This window comes from Syngnathus floridae, chromosome 1 (assembly GCF_059516105.1).
Source record: "Syngnathus floridae isolate MCC-2025c chromosome 1, RoL_Sflo_1.0, whole genome shotgun sequence".
In the NCBI taxonomy this organism is placed as follows: Eukaryota; Metazoa; Chordata; class Actinopteri; order Syngnathiformes; family Syngnathidae; genus Syngnathus; species Syngnathus floridae.
The window spans coordinates 26,905,724-26,932,334 of record NC_142413.1 but is presented as its reverse complement, the minus strand read 5'-3'; the positions used below and the strand labels follow the sequence as shown (position 1 = coordinate 26,932,334).

Below are 26,611 nucleotides of genomic sequence, written 5' to 3'. Positions count from 1 at the left end.
CAAATTCGTGTGTCATTACTAGAATTGCAAATTGTCTTCACTTTTAATAATAGCTTTTTTTTTAAATATTTGACCAGTTTTTACTCGTCTGATTTGAAAACGAGTTATTTGTCACTTTGTTTTGTAGCTTTTACTGTATATAACAGTGTTAAGAGTAAAAGTGATCAAGTCATCACAAAAATCTCGAAAAAAATCTTATATAAGCCGCACCTGACTATAAGCTGCAGGGTCCAAAATTTTGGAAAAAAGTCGCGGCTTATAGTCCGGAAATTACAGTAATTGTATTTAACCTATCGATTTTTTTTTTTTTTTTTAATGGTATGGATCTAACGGGAAGTTATCTTTAAAAAATGGGCATTTATGGCTCTGTCTGCCAAAAAGGTTCCCGACCCCTGGTTTACAGTAAGGACACTTGGAGATAAAACTGGTAGAGGCGCCAGAGGAAGAGCGGCAGGAGGAAAACAACCAAGAACCCGGCCAAAGGTGATGGAAAACAACAGCCCCCCCGCACACCGAATCGCCCATAATCACCACCCACCTCCACGGAACCAGCTCTCACCGAACCAGCACCCACTCCCATGGAATTAAACTCTCCTGCGAACTTGCCACACTGCCTGACTCATCACCCATCAAACTGGGCCCACACTGGCATGTGCAACTGAATATAAGCTGACCAAAGAACCTTGAATGTTGCCTTTTCTTAATGGAGACTTTCTGCCCTTGAGCATGGTCGCACGAAAGGCCCAGCGCTGTGTTGCACTTTCCTGAAAACAGAGCTTTCTTAAGAATTGTGATTGAACTCAACTAACTTGTGTAAGTCTAAATTTTGTTTCGGTGTCTTAGCCTTTTCCTAAAACTGAAGAAATAAAACAAGCATGCAGTGAATAAATTGGATAACAGGTGATTGGCTATGGATTTCGCCGTGAGGCGCGGATAGCGCGCTTCCCCAATTGTGGACCATATCCAACGTCTGTTTTAGGTCTATACATAGACCAATTTTAAATGTCTAAATTAGGTCTATACATAGACCAGTCTATGGCTCGCAGGGTAGTGTACATTGCATGCGCGCGCACGCGCGCGCACACACACACACACACACACACACACACACACACACACACACACACACACACACACACACACACACACACACACACACACACACAAACACTCACACACACACACACACACACACACACACACACACACACACACACACACACACACACACACACACACACACACACACACACACACACACACACACACACACACACACACACACGCGCACACGTATGTGGGAATCAAACCTAAAGAGGGGTTCGGTGAATGCGCATTTGAAACTGGTGGGGTTCGGTACCTCCAACAAGGTTACGAACAACTGCCTTACAACATCAGCGACTCCCGCGTGGGTTGTATGTTAGTTTTGAGTTTTGAGTAGGTAGCAGGAGATTGCCTGATTATAAATGTCACGATAACAATGTATGTTTTTCAAACATAAATAATAAACCAATTTAGTTCAATAAATAAACAATCCCAGACTATATACTATGAATAAATTCTTTTGGGAATTGTTTTTTGAAGTTTTCTTCGCCAAAAATCGTGACGTCATCAAAAGTGCTAGGACCCTCAGCCGATCGGAACACGCAGTAGATGTAGTACCTACATCCGATCTTCTCGCTCGGCGCGGACAAACTAAGGAAAGGCATAAAGATCCGAGGAGGTCTAAAAAAGAACAAGAACATTAAACAACAGAAAAACGTCGGAGAAACGTCGGTCTGACACATCAGTAATAACAACTAAATATTCATATCGAAAGAGATTACGAGATTCGATCCTCACAAACTGTCACCGGGTAAGTGAAGTCTTTGTATTCGCGTTATACTCCCGGGTACATTGACTTAACTGATAGACCAGGGGGGGCAATTCAAATGATCCAGCTTCTGTAGACTTTGCATATCATCAGACCAATTGAATCAGGTGTGTTGCAACAGGGAGAGACAGAAAACATGTAGGACACCGGTCCTCCAGATCGGGAATTGTGATAGACCCTTCTGCAATGACGCCACGTTTGTACGTGTTGATGTTACATTCATGGAAGGTCGGAAATTGGCTAGATCCCACTCGGATTTTCACGTTTCCGACCTCATGCAAACCAGTCGAATATAAACAACAAAAATGGCTGATTCTATGATGGTAGATTGGGTCAAAAGCTTTGTACTTGAAAAACCAAACTCGTATTTGAAAAAGTAAAATTTGAAACTAAAAATAAACGTGTTGAACTTGAAACTTGAAAAATAAGATAAAAATACTGGTATGAAAACTTTTCAGTTGAAAATAGTTTTGCTTCACTTTGGTCAATTTATTGAATAAACCATTTATTTTTCAAGTTTTGGAGTATTTTTTCTAATTGCATGTTTGATATTTTCAGATTCACATCCCTTTTTTTGAGGTTCAACGGTTGTTTTTTCAGATTCAGATCTTTTTTATTTCAGGTTCAAATATTTTTTTTGAGTTTCACACTTTTGACCCGAATCTGGCGTGGGGCGGCATGAGCGGGGCGCGGACTCACGAGTTACAACTGAACAACAATGCTTGGAACTACCTCCAGAGACAGCGCCTTCAGGGAGCGCAAGAACAAAAAGAAATGGAACTCAACACTTATTTATGCCATATTTATGACTCAAAATTACTTTAATTCATGTGTTAGCATGAAAAGTTAGTATTTGCTGATAATTTATATCTACCTTGGCACTTGCATGATAATGTAACTTACCGGCACTGACTCCATATGCGGAAAATAAAAGGATAGCTTTTGCAGGCGCTTTTGACAGCCTCCGCATGAGCTTCCTCATTGAGGTTCCCGTGAGCGTTGAGCTGTCCGCACTGCATGGGTACCTTTCTTGGCCAATCAGGGTAACGTGTGTGTGTGTGTGTGTGTGTGTGTGTGTGTGTGTGTGTGTGTGTGTGCGCGTGTGTGTGTGTGTGTGTGTGTGTGTGTGTGTGTGTGTGTGTGTGTGTGTGTGTGTGTGTGTGTGTGTGTGTGTGTGTGTGTGTGTGTGTGTGTGTGTGTGTGTGTGTGTGTGTGTGTGTGTGTGTGTGTGTGTGTGTGTGCGTGCGTGCGCGTGTGCGTGCGAACTGGACCACAATGCAATAGGAGATTCATGCGCATCAGTGACTCACTTTGGTTTCGCTATGCATGATAGGTTATTGTGTGATAATTCTGAAGGTGGACACATTGCATTGCTTTGTAAGATAAACCATATTTCTAATTAATGTACAATGCACCCATGCCCGCTAGTGACCAACAAGGAACACTACGTGTTAGAAATGTCAACACAGTGGTTATCCTGCCCTCCAAATTTGTTGAATATCCGAAGACAGTAAGCTCAACTTTTACTTTTTACTTTTACTCATCAAGACTCTGAAGCCCAGGTTGAAGGTTGACTCCAGGTTTAATAACACGGGAAAGGGTGAAACTGGGAGAATACAAACCACATTGTATAATCAGTCATATAAACTAAATTAATTAAATTAATTAATTAAATCAGTATGAAATCTCAATCATGCCTTTAGCATTCACCATATGAAATATGTATCATGTCACTGTAACAAATGCACTGTTAGCTTATGGATCAGTGAATCATTATTTATATATTTATTACACATGAACACATTGACTACGGCCACAATATGGCGACAGGAGACTGCTTAACCAACATGACGTTAGCTTTCCCAACAGATCGTCTAACATCACAGGAAACTATAATTTCATACATAATAATTTAAAACAAAGGTACATACCAACGATGCCTTGTATAACACAAAATGTAGGCAGTAGTTTTGCTGAACTGCAGGAGAGAATAGAACAAGCAGCATTTGCTTTCAACACCGTGCCGAATATGTGCTTACTGCCCCACTTACTTCCTGACCTCCCCTTAGTAACAATTATCACAGACTACAAAACAAAGACATGACACTCCTCGTCTGGCATTTTGCCACAACCTTAAAGGTCAATTCTACAGTTCTTTGACCAGCTCAATGGCCTAGTGGTAGAGTGTCCGCCCTGAGACTGGAAGGTTGTGGGTTCAAAGCCTGGCCGGGTCATACCAAAGACTATAAAAATGGGACCCATTTCCTCCCTGCTTGGCACTCAGCATCAAAGGTTGGAATTAGGGGGGTTGATCACCAAATGATTCCCGGGCGCGGCACCGCTGCTGCTCACTGCTCCCTTCTCCCCCAGGGGATGGATCAAAATCACACGGGGATGGGTTAAATGCAGAGGACAAATTTCACCACACCCAGATATGTGTGTGATGATCATTGGGACTTTAACTTACTGTTTCTTATTGGGGGCAAGAAGGAGGACCGTCTCGGAGATGGGATGCTGGTACAGTTTTGTCCCGTCTGTCTTGGATACCTTGACCTCGATTTTACATACCATGCCATCGTTGCTAGGGAAGACCTGAGTAATCAGTCCCAGAGGCCACTCGTTTCTCACGAGCTGATTGTCTGAATGTCTGGGGTGGGAGCCTGCCACTTCTGTCGCGGCTGAATTGATGCGAGGTATTGCTTCTTCCATCTATCCCAAAACGTTTGGGCCAGATGTTGGACTTGGCGCCACTGGGACTTGTGGAGGTCTTTGATCCAGTCACCGACTGGGGCTGAAGGTACACTCACCTTCTGGGTGAGAAGGGTTGCTGGAGTAAGAATGAAAGGATCGTCCGGGCTAGTAGACACTGGGATCAGGGGTCTGGCGTTCATGATCGCAGCGACCTCTGCCATCAGTGTGGAGAGTGCTTCGTGGCTGAGTCTCGAAGTTCCAACCTGGAGGAACATTGAGTCCAGGATCTTTCGTGCTACTCCAATCATCCTCTCCCATGAACCGCCCATGTGAGAGGCGTGTGGAACGTTGAACTTCCATACACACCCTTGGTCCAGGAGGAACTTCTCGACCGAAGCGTTGTCAACGTTTGAGGGGATCTTCAGCACTTTACAAGCGCTGACAAAGTTGGTTCCTTGATCGCAACGGATGAGCTTCACAGGGCCCTTGACGGCAAGGAAACGCCGGAGGGCGTTGATGAAGCTTGAGGTGTCTAAGGATTCAATGACTTCGATGTGGACGGCTCGTACACTCATGCACATAAATAACACTGCCCACCGCTTACTGTGAGCGAGGCCACCTCTCGTACGGCGTGAAGATACGGTCCATGGTCCGAACACATCGATGCCCATGTTTGTGAATGGAGGTTCGGTAGAGAGGTGGTCTGACGGAAGGTCGGCCATCTTCTGTGTTTGGGGGGTGCCACGCAGTTTGCTACGTGTGACACACCCGTGGATCACGCTGCTCACACGCTTTTTGCTGCCAATTATCCAGAAATGACCGGCCTGCACAGCGCCCTCAGTGAACAGTCGTCCCTGATGTTTTGTCTTCTCATGATGGTGTCGAACCAAGAGCGTTGCTATGTGATGTTTGCCAGGTATGATGAGAGGGGTTTTCTCTTCTTGCTGGAGCTGCGCTTCTCTGACACGACCTCCGACCCTCAGCAGACCATCAGCGTCGATGAAGGAATCTAAGGTTTTGAGAGGGCTATCTTTAGAAAGTTTCTCCTTCTTTCGCAGACAGGCGTACTCGTGAGGGTAGATCTCCTCTTGAACTGCCCGCATGATGGTTCTTTTAGACTGAGAGAGTCCATCGATTGAGATTGTTGCGTGGCAGTGATGCCAACCTTTGCCGCCACTGACTTCGGTTGTAGAATTCTTCTGGAAACCACGAGCTACATGGGTTAGGCGAGCTATGGCGTGGGTCAACGATGTCCAACTTGAAAACTTGGAGAAGCGCTGAGACCCGAGTTGTTTGCTTGACATGGTTGTGCTCATAGTCGACACTAGGGGACGGATGTCTGGATCTGATGAAGGCTTCACCAGCTCGAAGGAGTTTTCTTCAGGCTTGACCTTAAGAGGCTGCTTCAGGAACGCAGGTCCAAACAGCCAGCTGGAGTCTCAGAGACGTACAGCACTAACGGACCTCATGACGATATCTGCAGGATTCAGTTCTGTAGACACGTGCTGCCACTGCTCTTCGCCCTCCTTCAGAGGAGGGGCCACTTCTGCGTGTTTGTTCCGAGAGACCTTCCCCATGAAGGTGAGGAAATGCTGTTTCATCGCTGGCTTCCTTTCCATGATGTTCAGGAACGAGAGGTCGTCAATGGAGGGAGCCACCTTATTATCATCCTTTGTTTGTTGAAACACTGTAGAACCCAGCTGGTCGGTTTCTCCGTTGCAGGTAAGTTTCTGTCAACTGTAGTTTAGGATGATCGGTGCCTTAGAATTGACTGTACCTCTCTTTCACCTGAAGAACGTTCGGGCAGGGTTCGAAGATGGAGGGGCGTTTCTGCTCTGTAGTCCAGGTATACAGGGTGTTTATGGTGTCAGGCTTGTGAATCCCTCCCAAACACACATTTCCGACGATCACCCATCCAAGGTCGAGTTTCTGGGCGAATGGAGCATCTCTTGGACCGTTCACCTGCTTGGGGACTTTATGGGCCGTGATGATGTCTCGCCCAAGGAGAAGCATTATAGGGGCGCTCTGATCAAGTTCTGGGATGAGATGAGCGATTTATTTCAGGTGAGGGTGGTTGGATGCAGCATTCGAAGTTCTGTTTGGGATTTTGTTGCATTCTACAAGACTTGGTAGGGGAAGCCTAACTTTGCCGTCCATGGATTCGATTTGGTAGCCCGAAGCGCTTCTCCCCATGGTTTCTGTCACTCCAGAGCATGTGCGGAGAGAGTATGGAGAAAGGGGTCCTTGGACATTGAAGGTGTCGAAGAACTCGGAACGAGCCAAGGATCTGTTGCTGTGTTCATCGATGTTTGCGCAGACCTTTGTCGCTTTCTCACGATGGTTGACAAGGCAGATTTTAGAGCATGATCTGTTGCTCTGATCGCCACCGCAGACATCGGTGCAATTGCTTGTGACCACCGAAGGAGCTATAGGGGCTGGCTCCCCGCCATGCTCTGTAGTGGGGGGAGCTCCTTGGTCTGCGATACTGGTCCAGGGTGAAGTGCAGAGTCATGTTTCTCACTCTCGCATTCAATACATGTGGCTGTATACTTGCAGTCCTGGGCCATTTGCTTAATAGACGTGCAATATTTAAAGCATATTCTGTGCTCTTTCAAGAACGCTCTCCTCTCCTCTATGGGTTTCTCCCGGAAAGCTCGACATTTCCTTAACAGGTGGGGCTTTTTGTGAATAGGTCACTGGCGATCGGGGTTCTCGGCTCCAACACTGCGTTCCGTAGCACTGACGTCTGTCTTGTGGACTGAGATCTCCCTTTGTCTGTGCATTTTCGTGTTCTTGCTTGGTTCAGGAATGTTCGTTTGGCTAATGGCCTTGAAGCTCGGGTCGTTCATGATTTTAGCCTGATGGAAGATGAAGTCCACAAAAATTTCGAAGGAGGGGAATGAAACTCCATAACGTCTTTTATAGCTGAATCCGACAGTCCGCCACTTCTCTCGCAGGCTAAAGGGCAGCCTTTGAACCAGGGAACTTATTCCCCTGGCTGTGTCTGGGTCAGGGGTGGGCAAACTTTTTGACTCATAGCACAGTAAGAACACTACAACCCAATTTATTAACTGTCTTTCAAATGTGAAAAATAGTTAATATCAGTTAATAAATTTGTCTCAAGGAATATGCAACATATGGCATTTACATACTATTTCGCAGATACTGTGAGGAGGAAATGTAAATAGATTAAAATAACATACGCACTGTGATTTATCAAGATTGCGTCTGTTTTTAATAAGTTCAATCGAAGGTGCAAAGTTAAAGAAATCAACATTTATTGAAAAATGGAATCTCTTTCAACATTCAAAACATATTACACAACGAAATACTCAAGCTCAATAATATCTACTTGTGTTAAACTCCGCAAAATCATGGATGAATTGTCCTGACCGCGCGCTCTACAAACTCGCCACGGACGCCCTCGCCTTCACGCGCAAACAGTACACGTGTATCATTGCCAAGCACACATGCATAGGCTGTATTAAATATCCTACCTGCAGCTGAAAATTTAAATTAAGAGCGATGTGCGGCGTGTTTTTTTTTTTTCTTTGGTATGGCGCCGACGTGAGTGGCAGCCTCCCAGCAGTGTTCTCTCTTTTTCTCTTTATTTCCTTCTTTTCTCCTTTTTCTTTCTGTCTTTTTGTCCATTTGGCGATGCTGGTGCCTTCTACCGCACCTCGGTATCGCTTTGGATGTGATTTTTTTTTTCTCCCTGGGACCGGGATGGCTGCGCACATCGGTCGAGACTGGCGTAACTCTACGACGGCTTCCTGCTTATCCGGCCGATGCTGACCGGGTCCCTTGCCTTGCAGCCGCGACCCCTGTGGGGAGTCCGCTCCCTCGTGCTCGTCAGAACCAGCGACCTTCGCCGTGCTAGCCCCGTGGTGACCATCTGCACGTGCCCCGACTGGGTGCCCAGGACGCTGCTCACACGTTTGCCTGCTTTGTGATGTTTTCACCGATTCATGACCACGGTCCATTGGGTGCCGTTGAACTGGACTACCCTTACACCTGTCTATGGACCCCGTGGAGGCTATTTTGTGTGTTTTGGGGTGTTTTCTGATATTGAGGGGTGCTGGTTGGGCACTGTTATTTTTTTTTCTTTTGTCTTTTTGCTTTGCTTTGCTTTGCTTTGATGGCTTTTATCTTTCGCACTTTCTGGCTTTCTTTGTGGCGCCGTTGTATGGCAGCCTTATGAGGGCCTATTGAGTTGCACTCATGCCATCTGTGTGTCTTTTGTATACCCGCTCTGTGGTGTGGATACTGCTGGGGCCTGAATTTCCCTGAAGGAGTTATCCCAAGGGATTAATAAAGTTGAGTCTAAGTCTAAGTCTAAGTCTCTAAGTTAATTAAGCTACTGTACCGCTGCTGTGCGTAAATGCGCATTGCTCTTAATTAAAAGACGCACTTCCAAACTTTCCATATGCATTTTTTCATAACACAGCAGAAAAACTCACCATTTCAGTGGGAACAGGTCAGGTTGGTCTCCCTTTTTTGCTAGTGCATCAAAGTCTGGAGTTAGTTTTGTTGTGGCAATTCTCAGGACAGATCTGAGGTGTTGGTCAGTTAACTTGGATCTGTGATGGGCTTTGTTGATTTTCATGACGCTAAACGTCTGCTCAAACACGTAGGTCGAGCCAAACAACACCAGCATCTTCTGCGCCGTCCTCCGGAGGTTTGGAAACCCGGTCTCGTTAAGTGAAGCGTAAAAGTCATTCAGTTTAAGAGACTTGAACTTCTCCTTTGAGACGGAGTCAGACTGAAGATCGATCAGTTCCATTTGCAGCTCCTGCGGTGCTGATTCGGGGTCTTGTGACAGGGGACAGGACACCAGTTGAAGTGACTTGTCAATTTTTTCAAAATCACAGAACCGACGGCAAAATTCTCTGTGCAGATCGTCCAGTGATTTGCAGTATTTCTTTGCATTCAGGGCGGCCTCTTTCTGCACGGCTAGTGTGGGGAAATGTGCGAAAGATTTGTTTGACATTTGCCTGGAGAATAAAACCAGCTTGGATTTGAAGGCTCTCACATTTGTGTACATGTCATGCGCAAACTGATCTTTCCCCTGTAGCTTCAAGTTCAGCTCATTCACGTGTGAAAATATGTCCACAGCAAACGCAAAGTCACAAAGCCAGTTTGTGTCGCTCAGCTCGGGGAATTCTTCGGATTTCCCTATTAAATTAAAAAATGAGCGAATCTCGTCTTTGAGCTCCCAGACTCGTTGAAACACTTGCCCCAAACTTAACCAGCGGACGTGAGAGTGGTAAAGTAGGTCCTGCTGATCCGCATTAGTTTCTTCCAGGAACGTAATGAACTGACGATGATTAAGTCCCCTTGCTCGTATGAAGTTAACAAGTTTTACAACTGGATCCACGACGTGATTAAGCTGCAATACAGACTTACACAGAGACTCCTGATGAATGATGCAGTGAAGTAAAATAACATCCTGGTCAAGGGTTTTCTTCTTTCACTTTATCCTGGATTCTTTTCAGCAGCCCGATGTTTTTTCCAGTTAAATTTGGCGATCCATCCGTGGTGACATTGGCAAGTTTACTCCAAGGTAGCTTCATTCTCTCGATGACAGCAGACACCTGTTCATATAAGTCCTCTCCTCGCGTTTTCCCTTTCAGTGATTCCATGCTCAAAAGTTCCTCCGTTATCTCAAAACTGTCGTTAATCCCTCGGATAAAAATTAGGAGCTGAGCAGTGTCTTTTATGTCGTTACTTTCATCCAGTGCTAGTGAATATAACTTAAAGGACTCCGCCTTTTTGTTTAACTCGCTGACTATATCTTCGTCAATCAGTTCCACGCGACGAGTCACTGTCCTGCGTGCTAAACTGATTTTTTCAAACTTGGCTTTGCTCTCCGGACACAAGAGACCTGCTGTCTCTACCATGCACTCTTTCAAAAACTCGTCTTCGGAGAAAGGCTTGCCAGCCTTTGCTAATTTGAATGCCAGCAAATAACTTGCCTTGGTACTTGACTCTTGAATTGCAGTTTGTCGGTGAAAAAAGTTCTGTTGACTCTGTAAATTAGCTGCCAACCTCTGAGCAGTAGCCGCCCGTTCTTGTGTTGACTGCTTGCTAGCATAGTTTGCATGCTTCGTGGCAAAGTGACGGCTGATATTGTACTCTTTGAAAACCGCAACAGCTTCTTGGCATATCAGACATACAGCTGTTGATCGGACTTCAGTGAAGAAGTATTTTGTTGTCCACTCCTTATTAAGCACTCGGCATTCGCTGTCCACTTTCCTTCTCTTTGGTCCGCTCATTTTTACAGAAGGGCTTAAGGGTGACGTGAAACGAAGTGAAAATTAGAGTGAAATAATGAGAAATACGCGCCACTCCAACAACGGTCAATGTGTTTTGAGTGCGCCATCTATTGGGGAAACTTGGGCATTGCAGGGAAAGGGGGAAAAAAGTAGGTTTTTACTATAATTTCGACAAGTTCGGCGGGCCGGATTAAAAAGCCTAACAGCTTAGTATGTGGCCCGCGGGCCGTAGTTTGCCCATATCTGGTCTAGGTATTGAAGGCCTGGAAGGGTTCCGTCTGCCTTGGCTGCTCTTAATTCCATCAAGAGGTCACTGAGCTCATGGAGCTTTGCACAGTCTTTGTTGGTGATTTTTGGGAAATTGTTGATGTGTTGGAAGAGAGCCTCTTCGACTACTTCAGGGGCTCTGTAGCATGCGTCCAGTCTGTTCCATGTCATCTGGAGTCCTCGTTGGTGGTGATTAGCATTGACATCCCTGGATACGCTTTGCATGCTCTCCCGATTCTTTCCCGAGCCACTTGACCAGTAGATCCATATCCTCGCTGGGAGTGAGACTGAGTCCTCTCACAGCGTTTTGGAAGGACAATTGCCAAGCTCTGTAGCTTGCAGGCTTGTCGTTGAATTGAGTCATAGCTGTAGTGATCAGCTCGCGACGGGCGAAATATCTGATGTCGTTGATACCTGATTGGTCGTGCTGGTTGCTTTGGGGTGTGTAGTTGGGCACAGTACGACGTGATGGACCCCGGTATCTGGGTGTAGCTGTACATGTGCCCTGATGGCCCTGTGTATCTCTTGGAATAAGAGATGTGATAGGGGCATGTTGTTGTGGCCAATGAGCTGGTAGTCTGTTCGCTGGTGTATAGGTGAGGTTGGCATCAGCCGAACCATTCTCTGATATGGGCTGTGGAGCTGTAATAGAGTTACCTGGCACGGTATTTGCACGTAGATATGAATCGTCACCTTGCGGGGGAACATAAGGTGCTGATGCAGACTCTACGTGTAGCCATCTTGTCTCGTTGTGAGAGTGTAGATGTGGTGCCATTGTTGGCTCTGTGAATCGCTGTCCAGGCTCATCTTGAGAAAATGGTTGTGATGCCAAGGTTAGCCGAGTACGTAGCTGAACAGGCTCATCCTGGGAGAGTACATGTGGGGGCGTTGGGGCCTCTGTGTATAGCTGGTTAGTGTCATCCTGAGTGAGAAGGTGCGGAGGCGGGTTGGATAATACGTTTAGCGGGTCAGTTTCAGTAAGACCGTATTCTTCCAGCGTGGCGGTTGAATGCTCCTTGGACTGCTGAGCGACATATTCTCTGGTCCGTTCCAGTGGGTTAAAGGGATTCTCATCGAGTTGAATCTTCCTGCTACCTCGCTCACTACCGTTGATGCTAGCCGCTGCTTCTAGAGCCTCTGCTTTGGCCTCAGCCTCAGACACGTTTTTCTCAAGTGATAGCTTCATCATGCGTGCCTCTAATTGTGCCTTTTCCATTTTCAGAATAATTTCTTTATCTGTGAAGGAAAGGAGTACTTTCGCTGCCTCGGCTTCGGCGCGGGCCATGGCAGCAGCATTGCCAGAGGATGTTTGTGTAGAACATGATTTGTAAGATTTAGACTTCAGTGACTGTTCTTTTTGTCCATCCATAGTCTGAGTTTGGCGTTTAACTTTGTTACCTTCTGCGATGATGACGTTGTTTCACTATCCTGCCCTCCAAATATGTTGAATATCCGAAGACAGTAAGCTCAACCACTTTTACTCATCAAGACTCTGAAGCCCAGGTTGAAGGTTGACTCCAAGTTTAATAACACGGGAAAGGGTGAAACTGGGAGAATACAAACCGCATTGTATAATCAGTCATATAAACTAAATTAATTAAATCAATATGAAATCTCAATCATGCCTTTAGCATTCACCATATGAAATATGTATCATGTCACTGTAACAAACGTTATCTTATGGATCAGTGAATCATTATTTATATATTTATTACACATGAACACATTGACTACGGCCACAATAGGGCGACAGCAGACTGGCTAACCAACATGACGTTAGCTTTCCCAACAGATCGTCTAACATGACAGGAAACTATCATTTCAGAAGTCAAAGGATGTATTTCGATACATAATAATTTAAAACAAAGGTACATACCAACGATGCCTTGTATAACACAAAATGTAGGCAGTAGTTTTGCTGAACTGCAGGAGAGAATAGAACAAGCAGCGTTCGCTTTCAACACCGTGCTGAACATGTGCTTACTGCCCCGCTTACTTCCTGATTCTAGTCACGTGACCTACCCTGAGTAACGATGATCACAGACTACAAAACAAAGACATGACAGTGGTGTTTAAATTTCTAAGCAATGTACCGGAATTTCCGGACTATAAGTCGTGTTTTTTTTTCATAGTTTGGGTGGGGGGGTGACTTATACTCAGGAGCGACTTTTTTTTCCACAGATTTTTACTTGATCATTAAGACATCACTTACAAGTATAGTTGACCACTTCCAATGTTATTTTTAGTATAGTTGATCACTTCACATGCTTTTATATCTCTATCTTGAACATAATCAAAATATAAAAAAATTGAGAAAACATCAAATAAAGCAATTAACACTTTAAAGCACCATATCAAAGTCCACTGTCTGCTGTATGTACACCTGCTCCATTTTTGCTCCTCTTATATTTATTATTATTATTTATTATTATTTTTTTATTTATCATTTATTCAACACTCTTATTTATCCATTGTTTGTGCCTTCTTGGGTGTTTTTGTGTTGCTTGTATGCATGTGTACTATCTCACCGAGGGATAGTGGGAACGTAATTTCAATCTAATCTGGTATATGAAAAAAAATCGACAATAAAGCAGACTTTGATAAAACAACCAAATAAACAAAACAAAAAACTACATCTGAAAAAAATTATATTTTCAGACGAAACTGGATGAGGGCGCTCTAAATTTCACCTCATCAACTGGGTGGGCTTAAGAAAAATGGCACCAAAAAGAAACTCATATTTTGCAAGTTACAAACTTCAAGTTGTAAAATATGCAGCAGAAAGAAAGTTTGGAGAACCGTGATGTACCAATGGATTACTATTTCAAGTGACGTCAGTGGCACGGCGCGGCGGTTGTTTACATAAAGGACAAACGTACCCACGTAAGGACTACCGGCATCATTAGCGGTGATCATTTCTATGTTACACGGAGGACAACGAGTTTGAAGGAATTAAGGATTTGGAGTGACATAGAAGGTTTGAAAAACTATTATGGCTTTTACGCACGCCCGGTCCTACTCTACTGAGTCGGGGTCCGGCGCTCGGCCAAGTGGCTGTCCGCGAACGGTGCATGGGGCTCGGACATGGCCGTTAAGCACGCCCGGTCCTATGCCATGGAGCTCTCTTGTCTGGAAGTCCACGCCGCCACACGCTTGGAAGTTTTTGTTTAATAAAGAGCCGTTTACCAAACCCACGTCTTTCCTTGTACTTTGTTAACGCTACAGTATAGTTCAGTAGTTGTTGGCTCGTTGAACTGTTGTTTTGTTAAATAAAGAGCCGTTTACCAAACCCACGTCTATCCTTGTACTTTGTTAACGCTACAATATAGTTATATAGTAGATCTGTGGAATAAAGACGAGGCTGACGTCAGGGCGCACGCGCGGCGATGTTGACAAAGGGCGAGGAATTTGATCGATGGATTTAATGGAATTAAAGTGCACGGATGGTTTGATAATATTATTGGCTTGTATTATAGTTATTTGAAATATAGTTTATCTATCGTTATATGAGCCTGTGGAATATTGTGAAGTGCAAGCACCCTCAGCCGCGCGCACCCATTGTTGACAAAGAACGATCGATGGATTTAATGAATTGGAGTGACACCGATGGTTTTATAAACATGTTATTTATGTAATAGTTGTCCTAAATCACTCTATATGTTACGTCAGGCCCGTTCTCAGCTCCTCATTTGTGTTTGTCATGTTAGCATACCTATTGTTTAGCCTGTTGCTATCGTATCGAACGATTGATGGATTTAATGAATTGGAGTGACACCGATGGTTTTATAAACATGTTATTCATGTAATAGTTGTCCTTAATCACGCCATATGTTGCTAGCCCGTTGCTATCGTATCGAACGATTGATGGATTTAATGAATTGGAGTGACACCGATGGTTTTATAAACATGTTATTGATGTAATAGCTGTCCTTAATCACTCTATATGTTACGTCAGGCCCGTTCTAAGCTCTTTGTTTGAGTTTGTCACGTTAGCATACCTATCGTTTAGCCTGTTGTTGCTATTTAATGAATTGGAGTGACACCGATGGTTTTATAAACATGTTATTCATGTAATAGTTGTCCTTAATCACTCTATATGTTACGTCAGGCCCGTTCTCAGCTCTTTGTTTGAGTTTGTCACGTTAGCATACCTATCGTTTATCCTGTTGTTGCTGTCGTTTAGCCTGTTGTTGCTCATTCATGACTGTTTTTGGTGTGGGATTTTGTCGAATAAATTGCCCCCCAAAATGCGACTTATACTCCGGAGCGACTTATATATGTTTTTTTTCACTTTTTGGGGCATTTTATGGCTGGTGCGACTTATACTCCGGAGCGACTTATAGTCTGGAAAATACGGTGTATATATATATTTATTTATTTGAAAAGTGTAATTGCCATTTTGTTTCATTTGATTCTAAAAATTAAATCAGTCAAATGGGAGCCGTTATTGTCCACACACTGTCGATGTCATTCATGAAAGTTGTCCATAACTCGGCGGATCATTTCATGGGAAATGGCAGCAATTTCTTTCTTTCTCGTTTCAGTGCTGATCCACTGGCTCTGAAGTTAGTAACCCATAACAAGATCGTGTTTCGAGCAGGTACGGGATCATGTCTACCAAGTCTGAAGCGCGAATAGAACGCTCATTGTGTTGCAGTTACAGATTCCTTCTTGATAAACGTTTCCACAATGAAAGCGTGATGCTCACCGGTCCAATTAATGTTAGCAACTGAAACGAAACAAAATAACATTATTCGAAAACGAAACAAAAATTTAATTAAACAAAACAAAATAAAATTGCGTTATGTACTTTTCGAAAATATTTTTTTTTTGTTCATTGAGTTTATTTGAATTATATTACACTTACAAATGTGTCAGATCATTTTACTGGACCTTGATATATATATATATACCGTATTTGCTGGTGTATTAGTCGACCTTTTTCGATCCAAAATCGACCAAAAAAAATCGACCTCGACTTATACACCGAGTCATAAAATTTAAGTTCGTATTCATCGCTTCAAATGTGATGGTAACCAAGGCCGTTTCTCATGCATCTCATTGTGCGTGGGTGTGCGTCCGTCAGGCTCATCAAACAGCGAGAAACTGAATCATTATAGAGCGTTTGTCGCATTAACACGCATCCTCAGCAACAATTTCAAATATTGTCACCTCAATAACGGACATCGAAAGCCAGGCAGCGACGATGACTGCTAGGGGGAAGTACTGGGTATTGAGCGAATGTGCGAGTCATCGCGCGTCAAGCAACGACAATAACTACCGGTACGTAAACATTCAATCGCCATGTCTAAATGAATGTCGTTGGCACTTAGAAAATATTCACCAAACTTGGCCGGACTTCCAGGGGAAGAGGCCGAATTTTCACTTGTGGTGGCCGACACGGGGAACCAGCCGAGGCGGACACTTTACGGCGGTTGAGTCGTTGGCACTTAGAAAATATTCGCCAAACTTGGCCGGACTTCCAGGGGAAGAGGCCGAATTTTCACTTGTTCTGGCCGACCGGAGGAACCAGCCGAGGCGGACACTTTACGACGGTTGAGTCGTTGGCACTTAGAAAATATTCGCCAAACTTGGCCGGACTTCCAGGGGAACAGGCCGAATTTTCACTTGTGGTGGCCGACACGGGGAACCAGCCGAGGCGGACACTTTACGGCGGTTGAGTCGTTCGCACTTTGAAAATATTTGCCAAACTTGGCCAGACTTCCAGGGGAAGAGGCCGAATTTTCACTTGTGGTGGCCGACATGGGGAACCAGCCGAGGCGGACACTTTACGACGGTTGAGTCGTTGGCACTTAGAAAATATTCGCCAAACTTGTCCGGACTTCCAGGGGAAGAGGCCGAATTTTCACTTGTGATGGCCGACACGGGGAACCAGCCGAGGCGGACACTTTACGGCGGTTGAGTCGTTCGCACTTTGAAAATATTTGCCAAACTTGGCCAGACTTCCAGGGGAAGAGGCCGAATTTTCACTTGTGGTGGCCGACATGGGGAACCAGCCGAGGCGGACACTTTACGACGGTTGAGTCGTTGGCACTTAGAAAATATTCGCCAAACTTGTCCGGACTTCCAGGGGAAGAGGCCGAATTTTCACTTGTGATGGCCGACACGGGGAACCAGCCGAGGCGGACACTTTACGGCGGTTGAGTCGTTCGCACTTTGAAAATATTTGCCAAACTTGGCCAGACTTCCAGGGGAAGAGGCCGAATTTTCACTTGTGGTGGCCGACATGGGGAACCAGCCAAGGCGGACACTTTACGGCGGTTGGGTCGTTGGCACTTAGAAAATATTCGCCAAACTTGGCCAGACTTCCAGGCGAAGAGGCCGAATTTTCACTTGTTCTGGCCGACATGGAGAACCAGCCGAGGCGGACTCTTTATGGCGCAAGAGCCGAATATTCGCCAAACGCTTTTCGGAAATAGCAACGATGAAGACGAATTTTGAACTCTATGTACCGGCAATCACTTTATAATTATAATTTGTTGTTTCTTAACTAAAAATAAACCAGTTTCTAAGAGTGTTCATTGTTGTTAGTCTCTCTCGGCGCGTAATATCACAGGGTCATGAAGTAATTAATATTTAAAATGGCGTATAGATCGCTCGCTACAACCTCGCGAATTTGAACACATTTCGTCAATAAATTTCGCATATTTCTGATAGAATTTTGAAGTTTAATACCATGCAACAATTGAGCTCAACTTATACAAAGGATATATCGTAAAATCGTAAATTTCCGTCGAATTTTAGGGGGTTGACTTATACACCGAGTCGACTTATACACCGGCAAATACGGTATATATATGTGTATATATATATATATATATATATAAACTGCTCAAAAAAATTAAAGGAACAGTTTTTTATCAGGGAATGGCATGAATTCAATTACACTTTTCTGATAAGGTTTTGGTCAGGTACGTGGTAGAGGGGGTTGTTAATCAATTTCAGCTGCCTTGGTGTTGATGGAATTGACAACAGGTGCTCTCGAGGGGCAACAATGAGATGGTCCCCAAAACAGGACTGGTTTTGCAGGTGGAGGCCATTTCAAGTTCCTCCCTCTTTATCTTTTTTAACTGTTTTTCCACAAGTGTTGGCTTGAGCAAGAGTCATTATCACGACTGGGAGCATGAGGTGATTTCTTAACCGTCCTGAAGTTGCGCAGATTGTCCAACTCCTCCAGGATGTCACATCCATGCGTGCTGTTGCAAGAAGGTTTGATGTGTCTCCCAGTACAATCTCCAGAGCATGGAGGAGATTCCAGGACAGGCAGTTACTCTAGGAGAGCTGGACAGGGCCGTAGACGGTCCTCATCCCGTCAGCAGGACCGATATCTGCTGCTTTGTGCAAGGAGGAACAGGTTGAGCACTGCCCGAGCCCTACAGAATGACCTCCAGCAGGCTACTGGCGTGAATGTCTCTGCCCAAACAGTCAGAAACAGACTTCACGAGGGTGGCCTCAGGGCACGACGTCCTGTCGTGTGCCCTGTGCTCACTGCTCAGCACCGTGGAGCTCGATTGGCATTTGCCATAGAACACCAGAATTGGCAAGTCCGCCACTGGCGCCCTGTGCTTTTCACAGATGAGAGCAGGTTTACCTTGAGCATCTGTGATAGGCGTGAAAGGGTCTGGAGAAGCCAAGGAGAGCGCTATGCTGCCTGCAACATCATTCAGCATGACCAGTTTGGTGGTGGGTCAGTGATGGTCAGGGGAGGCATTTCCATGGAGGGACGAACAAACCTCTACAGGCTAGAGAACGGCAGTCTGACTGCCATTAGGTATCGGGATGAAATCCTTGCACCCACATCAGACCCTACGCTGGTGGAGTAGGTCCTGGGTTCCTTCTGATCCACAACAATGCCCGGCCTATTGTGGCAAGAGTATGCAGACTGTATCTGGAGGATGAAGGAATTGACACAATTGAATGGCCCTCACGATCACGTGATCTAAACCCGATAGAACACCTCTGGGACATAATGTTTCGGTCCATCAGACGCCGCAAGGTTGCTCCTCAGACTTTACAGGAGCTAACTGATGCTCTTAGACAGATCTGGAAGTACATCCCACAAGACACCTTCCATCGTCTCATTAGGAGCATGCCGCGACATTGTCAAGCACGCATACAAGCACGTGTGGGCCACACAAGATATTGAAAAGAATTTTGAGTTGCAGAAATAGAATTTAGGCAAAATGGACGAGCCTGCCCCATCATTTTTTCACTTTGATTTTTGGGGTGTCTGTATACTGACCCCTCTGTAGGCTGAAAACTTTTATTTCCATCAAAAGATGTTGCATCCTTTTGTTCCCGAGACATTATCTATACTGATATGGACAGTTGTCAGTTGTCCATATCAGTATAGATATCCCCCAAACAATTTCACCATTGAAATCTGATGTGTTTTCAAAGTGTTCCTTTAATTTTTTGAGCAGTGTGTGTATATATATATATATCTATATAGATAGATATATATCGATATATATATCGATATATATATCGATATATATATATCGATATATATATACGTATACCGTAATTGGCGGACAATAAACCGCACCGGATTATAAGCCGCACCAGCTAAAATTCAGGGACATTTCAGTTTTTTTCTTACATAAGCCGCACCGGACTATAAGCCGCACGTGCACACAAGTTTTTTACAAAGAAAGACAGTACACAGAAAGCCTTTTTAACGTTTTAATAACATACTTGAACATGTCTTTCTAAACATTGCCTGTGACGCAGCAGTAGTACCGCAGCAACGCGGAAGTGTGCACGTGAGTTATTAGCAAAGAAAGACTGGACACAAAAAGTTTTTTTAAAGCTTTAATAACATACCTTAACATTTCTTTCCAAACACTGCCTGTGACGCGGCAGTAATACCGCAGCAACACTGAAGTAACACATCAAAGTCACTGAGACGCGGCGGTAGCACAGCAGCAACACAGCAGCAACACGGTAGCACAGCACTAGCAGGGCTGGTTAAAAAAAACATACCAGTCAAAGTAAAAAAAGAGCCGTCTTCATCTTCCTCCTGTGCACTGAAACCATCGAAGTCTTCCTCTTTAGTGTCCGATTGGAATAGCGTTAGATATCCTTCGCCTCACACTTTCTCAGTCTCTCTTTCGTCGTCGCTTTTATGCATTTCTTCGAGTGTGAAGAGGGTCTGTTCATGCTAATCTTATTCATGCACGAAGCGCTAAATTACATTAAACTAGCGAGCGACACGTATAGCTTAAAAGCAGCATTATATGCATTTCTTTTGTCCCCCATAATGACGGTTTGTGTACAAAAGCTTCCTGTCTTTGTGTGAGCGCGGGTGTGTGCGTGATGCGCAAGACGATCAAAACACAAACTAGCACGTCTTCTTCGGCGCATTATCTCTTCTTCGTCTGTCTCGCTCTTGCTTCCTGCTAGAGCGCCCCCTGGAGACCGGAGGCCGTAAAAATCCATAAGCACGCTCCAGAGTAGACACAAGATAATGTCATCAACATCGACTGCCTTTGGCTTAAAAGCGGCATCATATGCATTTCTTTTGTCCCCCATGATGACGGTTTGTGTATAAAGGCTTCGTTTCAGTAATGTCCGTCTTGATCGCGTTCTGTGTGATGCGCGAAATGTAAACACAAACTAGCGCGTCTTCTTCGGCGCATTATCTCTTCTTTGCCTGTCTCGCTCTTGCTTCCTGCTAGAGCCCCACCTGGAGGCCGGAGGCCGTAAAAATCCATAAGTACGCTGCGCCGCCGTTTAAGGTTCAAAGTAACCTTCTGAATAAAATGCATTAAAAGTTCACATTCATTACAACTTGTTTTTGGTGAGCAAAATGTCAGAAGAATTGAATTTAAATGCTGATTGATTGGGTTTTAATACAATCCAGACGGTCTAAACAGCGCTACTGCTTTGTGTAATCTCCGAGTGACATGGCAGAGCAAGAGAAAGGGTTTAGAGCACAGGTGTCAAACTCAAGGCCCGGGGGCCAGATACGGCCCGCCACATCATTCTATGTGGCCCGCGAAGACACATTGTGCATCAAATTCGTGTGTCATTACTAGAATTGCAAATTGTCTTCACTTTTAATATCTTTTTTTTTTTTTTATATATATTTGACCAGTTTTGTCAGTTTGTTTTGTAGCTTTTACTGTATATAATAGTGTTAAGAGTAAAAGTGATCAAGTCATCACAAAAATCACGGAAAAAATCTTATATAAGCCGCAGGGTCCAACATTTTGGAAAAAAGTTGCGGTTTATAGTCCGGAAATTACGGTATATATACATATGTGTGTATATATATAAAAAATCCAGAAATGATAAAATTATCACACCTCACAAGCACTGGCCAATTTTGCAGTCAGGGTTTTTTTTCCACAGAGAAATTGAAAAAAATTGTCCATGAACAAACCATGACAAAACTATTAACATCAAATATTAACATGCACAAAACATCACTCACCTTTGTTGGTCAGTGAGCTATAGATTCAACTTTTACCATCTACCACCATTTTCAGACTACATACCATGTGGCATACCATCTGGTCTAAACATGCAAAGTGGTATCCAGTTTTGTCTTATTTAATTACAAAATCTGTTTTAGCAGCTATCTGAATTTCGTTGTACAACTAATTTGTAAAATGACGATAAAGGTCATTCTATTCTATTCTATTCTATTCTATTCTATTCTATTCTATTCTATTCTATTCTATTCTATTCATTTCTATTCTATTCTATTCTATTCTATTCTACATAGCCAAAATCCAAAACGTTCTTTTTTTTTCAATCCACCTGGCTGAGCGGAATTTTTTGGGGGTGATTTTTCTGCCCAATTTCTAATTTATAGAATTTTAATTCACGTTTATGTGCACACTCCTTGAAAACTCATTTAAAAATAGTGGATGGAAACCCACCTCAAGTTGCTCTCTCCATTGTAAATAAAGGAAACATCTCTCGTTTCGCTTTTAGAAAAATGATAAACATTTATCTGATATTCTATTTTTATTTGATAGAACTCAAGCTTGCTTTGTCTGGAAACCAGGAGAGGCTCTTCTGCTGCTACTTCTACGCGTCTAGCAGCTGTGGCTAAAGCAGCTTGTATGCAATGTCATTGAAAGAATGCGCCAAAATCATCACATGATAATTTAAAAACAAAGACACTTGTTGTCCATATCTCAAAGTCTTAATGTATTGTTATTACTCAATTTGGCCAGTGCGGCAGCACTAACAACATCAAGGCAATATTTTTCTCCCAAAACATGCCTCAGGTTATTGCAGTCCACCGTGTTGATTGTGGCTGTTAATCAATCGTTTGTCATCGATGTTTTTATCGATCGTGTTGAAACGTATAGTTTGTCTTTAACATGTAATATGGAGGACATGTTACTTCACACAGGAGTTACTTTGAGGAATGGAGTTGTCTCAGAGGGACAGAGTCTCTGAGCTTGTGGAAGAGCTTACAACTTCTGGACAGCTGCAGCTAAACAAGGAACAAATGAAGAAACTCAAGAATATATGCAAGTATGTCAAACCCTTTTTTGTCATTCAGTTCTAGCCACTCTGAGAAGATAACTCCTGGAGCACAGGTGTCAAACTCAAGGCCCGGGGGCCAGATACGGCCCGGCACATCATTTTATGTTGCCCGCGAAGACAAATTGTGCATCAAATTCGTGTGTCATTACTCGAATTGCAAATTGTCTTTACTTTTAATATCTTTTTTTTAATATTTGACTAGTTTTTACTCATCTGATTTGAAAATGAGTTATTTGTCAGTTTGTTTTGTAGCTTTTACTGTAGATTATATGAGGTGCTCATACATTAATTTGGGTTGACAGTCACAATGGCCTTCCGAAAGAAGCTATGACTACAATGCGGCCCGCGGAAAAAAATGGGTTCGACACCCATGTCCTGGAGTATCAGACATTTTACAGTATTTTGTCAGAATTTTTTTTATGTTAAGTGAATGATACATAAATTTTATCAAATGAGAGAATAAATTCTCTTATTTCGCCAGAAATAAAGGTCCCTGTATTTCTGCAGATGTTGTGAAAGAGCTATTTGAATAATGATGAGTGAACAAGTTTTCTGTTGAGCAGAAGAGTGACTGTGATGTGAATATTTTTGGCTGACTTGACTAAAGATGGCCTGTCCGTTATTTACATTTGTTAGCACTCCATCCCCCACCCCCATCAAAGTGCCATTGTTCTTTGGGTCAGGCAGCAGTTGTAAATAAGAACTTGTTCTTAATTGTTTGCCTGGGTAAATAAACGTTAAAAAAAAAAAAAAATGTTGGCAGCCTGGGCACCTGTCCGTCAGTATTCACCCCATTGACTCACAACGTCCCGAGTCGAGATTAACAGCTACCTAAATAATCGACTCCAGCAGATTAAATTGGAAAATATTCTTTCTGACCCTCTCACAATCTCCAAACGGGTTCCTCAAGGCTCGAGCCTAAACCCATTGCTGTTCTCCATTTACATTCATGTAACAAGTATGTCGGCAGTTCAAAGATCCACCTTTATGCTGATGATACTATCCTATACTCTAAAGGTCCTTCTCTCCATTCTGCAGCATCCTCATTACAATTTAGCTTAACCGCCGTTGAACAATATTTCCATAATCTCCATCTCCTTCTTAACACTAAGAAAACCAAATGCATAATTTTTAACCGGTCTCGTGCTCCCAACGATACCCCTAAAATATTTTGTGCAAATGGCACTGAACTCGAGTTTGTAAATTGTTACAAATATCTTGGTTTATGTTTGGACTCGTCCCTCTCCTTCACTACCTACATAAAACACCTACAGTCAAAAGTCAAATCTCGTCTTAGCTTCCTCTATCGCAATAAGGCCTCCTTCACCCGTGCAGCTAGACACTCTCTTGTCAAAATGACCATCCTGCCCATTTTTGATTATGGCGACACCATCTATAGGATGGCATCCCACTCCACTCTCAATAAGCTGGACCCTCTTCACCACTCCGCTATCCGCTTCACCACAGGTGCGCACTTCTCCACTCACCACTGTGATTTGTATAAATTAATTGATTGGACATCACTCCACACCCGACGACTTCACCATTGGTTTCACTTCATTTACAAATCCATACTCGGGATGTCACCTCCCTATCTCTCCTCCATCCTGCACCGTCATAATTGTTCCCTCAATCTAAGGTCCAGTAATCTTATTAAATTCACCATACCCAAAGTTTTTGGTCAAAACCCCTTCCATTTCTCTGCAGCTTATGATTGGAATACTTTGCAAAATACCCTTAAATTCACTGTCATCACATCATTTACAGTTTTCAAACAAAGATTGCAACAAATTTTAACCGACTCCAGCAGCTTAAATATGTTGTTATATTGTATAGTTTTATTGTTCTTGGTTGCTGTTCTTTATTTTTGATTGTGTATTTATATAACCTTGTTTTATGTATTTATTTATTTTTTTAGCACTCCATCCCCCACCCCCGCAAAGAGCCATTGTTCTTTGGGTTAGGCCGCAGTTGTAAATAAGAACTTGTTCTTAATTGTTTGCCTGGGTAAATAAAAAGAAAAACAAACAAACAAAAAAAACCCAGCTCCCCGCATGCACGGTAAACGGTGGTAACGGTGCACAACTTCCCCCTCCTGAGATGTTGTTTGGTGGACCAGAATTTCCTCAAACCCGTTCAGAAGTTATTCTCCATGGCCTGGCCGAACTCCTCCCATGCCCGGGTTTTTGCCTCAGCGACCGCTGCAGCCGCATTCCGCTTGGCCATCCGGTACTTGTCGGCTGCCTCCGGAGTCCCACAGGCCCAAAAAGCATGATAGGGCTCCTTCTTCAGCTTGACGGCATTCCTTACCACCGGTATCCACCAGTGGGTTCAGGGGTTGAGCCCATGAGAGGCACGACCACCTTATGGCCACAGCTCTGGTCGGCTGCCTCAACAATGGAGGCATGGAACATGGTCCGCTCGGACGCAATGTCCCCCACTTCCACAGGGAGGTGGGAAAAGCTCTGCCGGAGGTGAAAGTTGAAGCTCTTTCTGACAGGAGATTCTGCCAAATGTTCCCAGCAAACCCTTACAGTACGTTTTGGTCTGCCAGGTCCCCACCATCGAAGCCAACCCACCACCAGGTGGCAGCTCTGCCCCTCTCTTCACCCTACTGTCCAAATCATGCGGCTGCAAATCCGATGACACGGCTATAAAGTCGATCATAGAACTGCGGCCTAAGGTGCCCTGGTGCCAAGTGCAGACACCCTTATGTTTGAACACGATTTTCATTATGGATCATCGATCTCGAGCACAAAAGTCCAATAGTAGAATACCATTCGGGTTCTGATTGGGGAGGGGGCGGGGGGGTGCTTCCTCCCAAACATGCCCTTTTAGGTCTCACTGTTATTGCCCATGTGAGCATTGAAGACACCCAGCAGAACGATGGAATCCCTAGAAGCACTCTCCAACACTTCTTCCAAGGACTCCAATGAGGGTGGGTACTCTGAACTGCTGTTTAGTTCACAGACAATAACAGTTAGTTCCCATCCCCCCCACCCGGAGGCAGAGGGAGGCTACCCTCTTGTTCACCAGGATGAATACCAATATACAGGTGCCAACACCTGGTCACCGCCTCTCACCATGGGCAACTCCAGAGTGGAAGAGAGTCCAACCCCTGTCAAGAGGACTGGCACCAGAACCCAAGCTGTGAGTGGAGGCAAGTCCAACTATGTCTAGTCGGAAGTTTTCGGCCTCTCACACCGGCTCGGGCTCTTTTGCTGCCAGAGAGGTGACATTCCCCTTCCCTAGAACCAGCTTGTGTAGCTGTTGATCGGACCGCCACGGTTCCCTGCCTTTGGCTACCGCCCATCTTACTCTGCACTCGACTGCTTTGGTCCCTCCCACATGTTGTGAGCCCATGCAAAGGGGGACCCACGTTGCCTTTTCATGCATCTCTTGGCCAGGCCCCATGGGTGAAGGCCCAGCCACCAGATTATCACCTTCAAGCCCCACCTCCAGGCCTTGCTCCAGAGGGGGTGACCCCCCACCCAGGAATCTTTTGCCATGGGTGACCCTTCCAGGGGCATAACGCCCCAGATCATTGGCTCCTTGGATCATTAGGACACAAAAAAAACCCTCCACCACAATAAGGTGACGGCTCACAAAGGGGCACAATCATCTTCCTGTTTTCTATTCTACCGTTGTGTATAGTATAGTAATCAGGGCAGTGGTTCTTAACCTGGGTTCGATCGAACCCTCGGGGTTCGGTGAGTTGGTCTCGGGTTCAGCAGAGCCTCCACTGCGGAGGTCCGAACACACCTGATTTATCGTGTAAATTCGTGACGACGCATATCTGAAATGGTCTCGCAAAGGCAACACCAGAAGTCACACTGATTTGCAGGTATCTTATTTCTTTTGAGTTCATGTATTGTCTTGGTTATGTTCTTTGAACAAGGTGATGTTCTTGCACGGCTCATTTTGTGCACCAGTAATAAACATTGTTTTGAATTTGAAAAAAAATATTCTTTTCCCT

The 26,611-nt window shown here is 44.3% G+C and overlaps 2 protein-coding genes and 1 pseudogene across 9 annotated transcripts in view; 1 reads left to right on the top strand and 2 right to left on the bottom strand.

The window, feature by feature from the left end:
• The window catches only part of LOC148404750 (uncharacterized), a 43,678-nt gene extending 35,556 nt beyond the window's left edge, over positions 1–8,122 (bottom strand). The window contains exon 1 of one of the 2 annotated variants that reach the window (XR_015861607.1): positions 3,805–8,122. The gene's annotated coding sequence lies outside the window, so the exon portion shown is untranslated. The remainder of the gene's footprint in view (positions 1–3,804) is intronic. The other variant, XM_088391532.1, reaches the window with a different exon arrangement.
• Positions 1,630–26,611, top strand: part of uvssa (UV-stimulated scaffold protein A) — a 237,903-nt gene continuing 212,921 nt past the window's right edge. For 3 of the 6 annotated variants that reach the window (XM_088391482.1, XM_088391489.1, XM_088391473.1), the window contains exons 1-2: positions 1,630–1,855; positions 22,499–22,623. In XM_088391482.1, coding sequence (XP_088247608.1) covers positions 22,514–22,623 — 110 coding nt within the window. In that variant the 5' untranslated portion in view covers positions 1,630–1,855; positions 22,499–22,513. Of the gene's footprint in view, positions 1,856–22,119; positions 22,201–22,498; positions 22,624–26,611 lie in introns of those variants that run through there. The other 3 variants (XM_088391497.1, XM_088391507.1, XM_088391513.1) reach the window with 3 other exon arrangements.
• LOC148404749 (general transcription factor II-I repeat domain-containing protein 2-like) lies at positions 8,172–13,096 on the bottom strand (annotated as a pseudogene). Its single transcript, XR_015861594.1, has 2 exons — positions 12,983–13,096; positions 8,172–12,653 (listed from the first exon to the last, which is right to left on the bottom strand). The product of XR_015861594.1 is annotated as a general transcription factor II-I repeat domain-containing protein 2-like (transcript).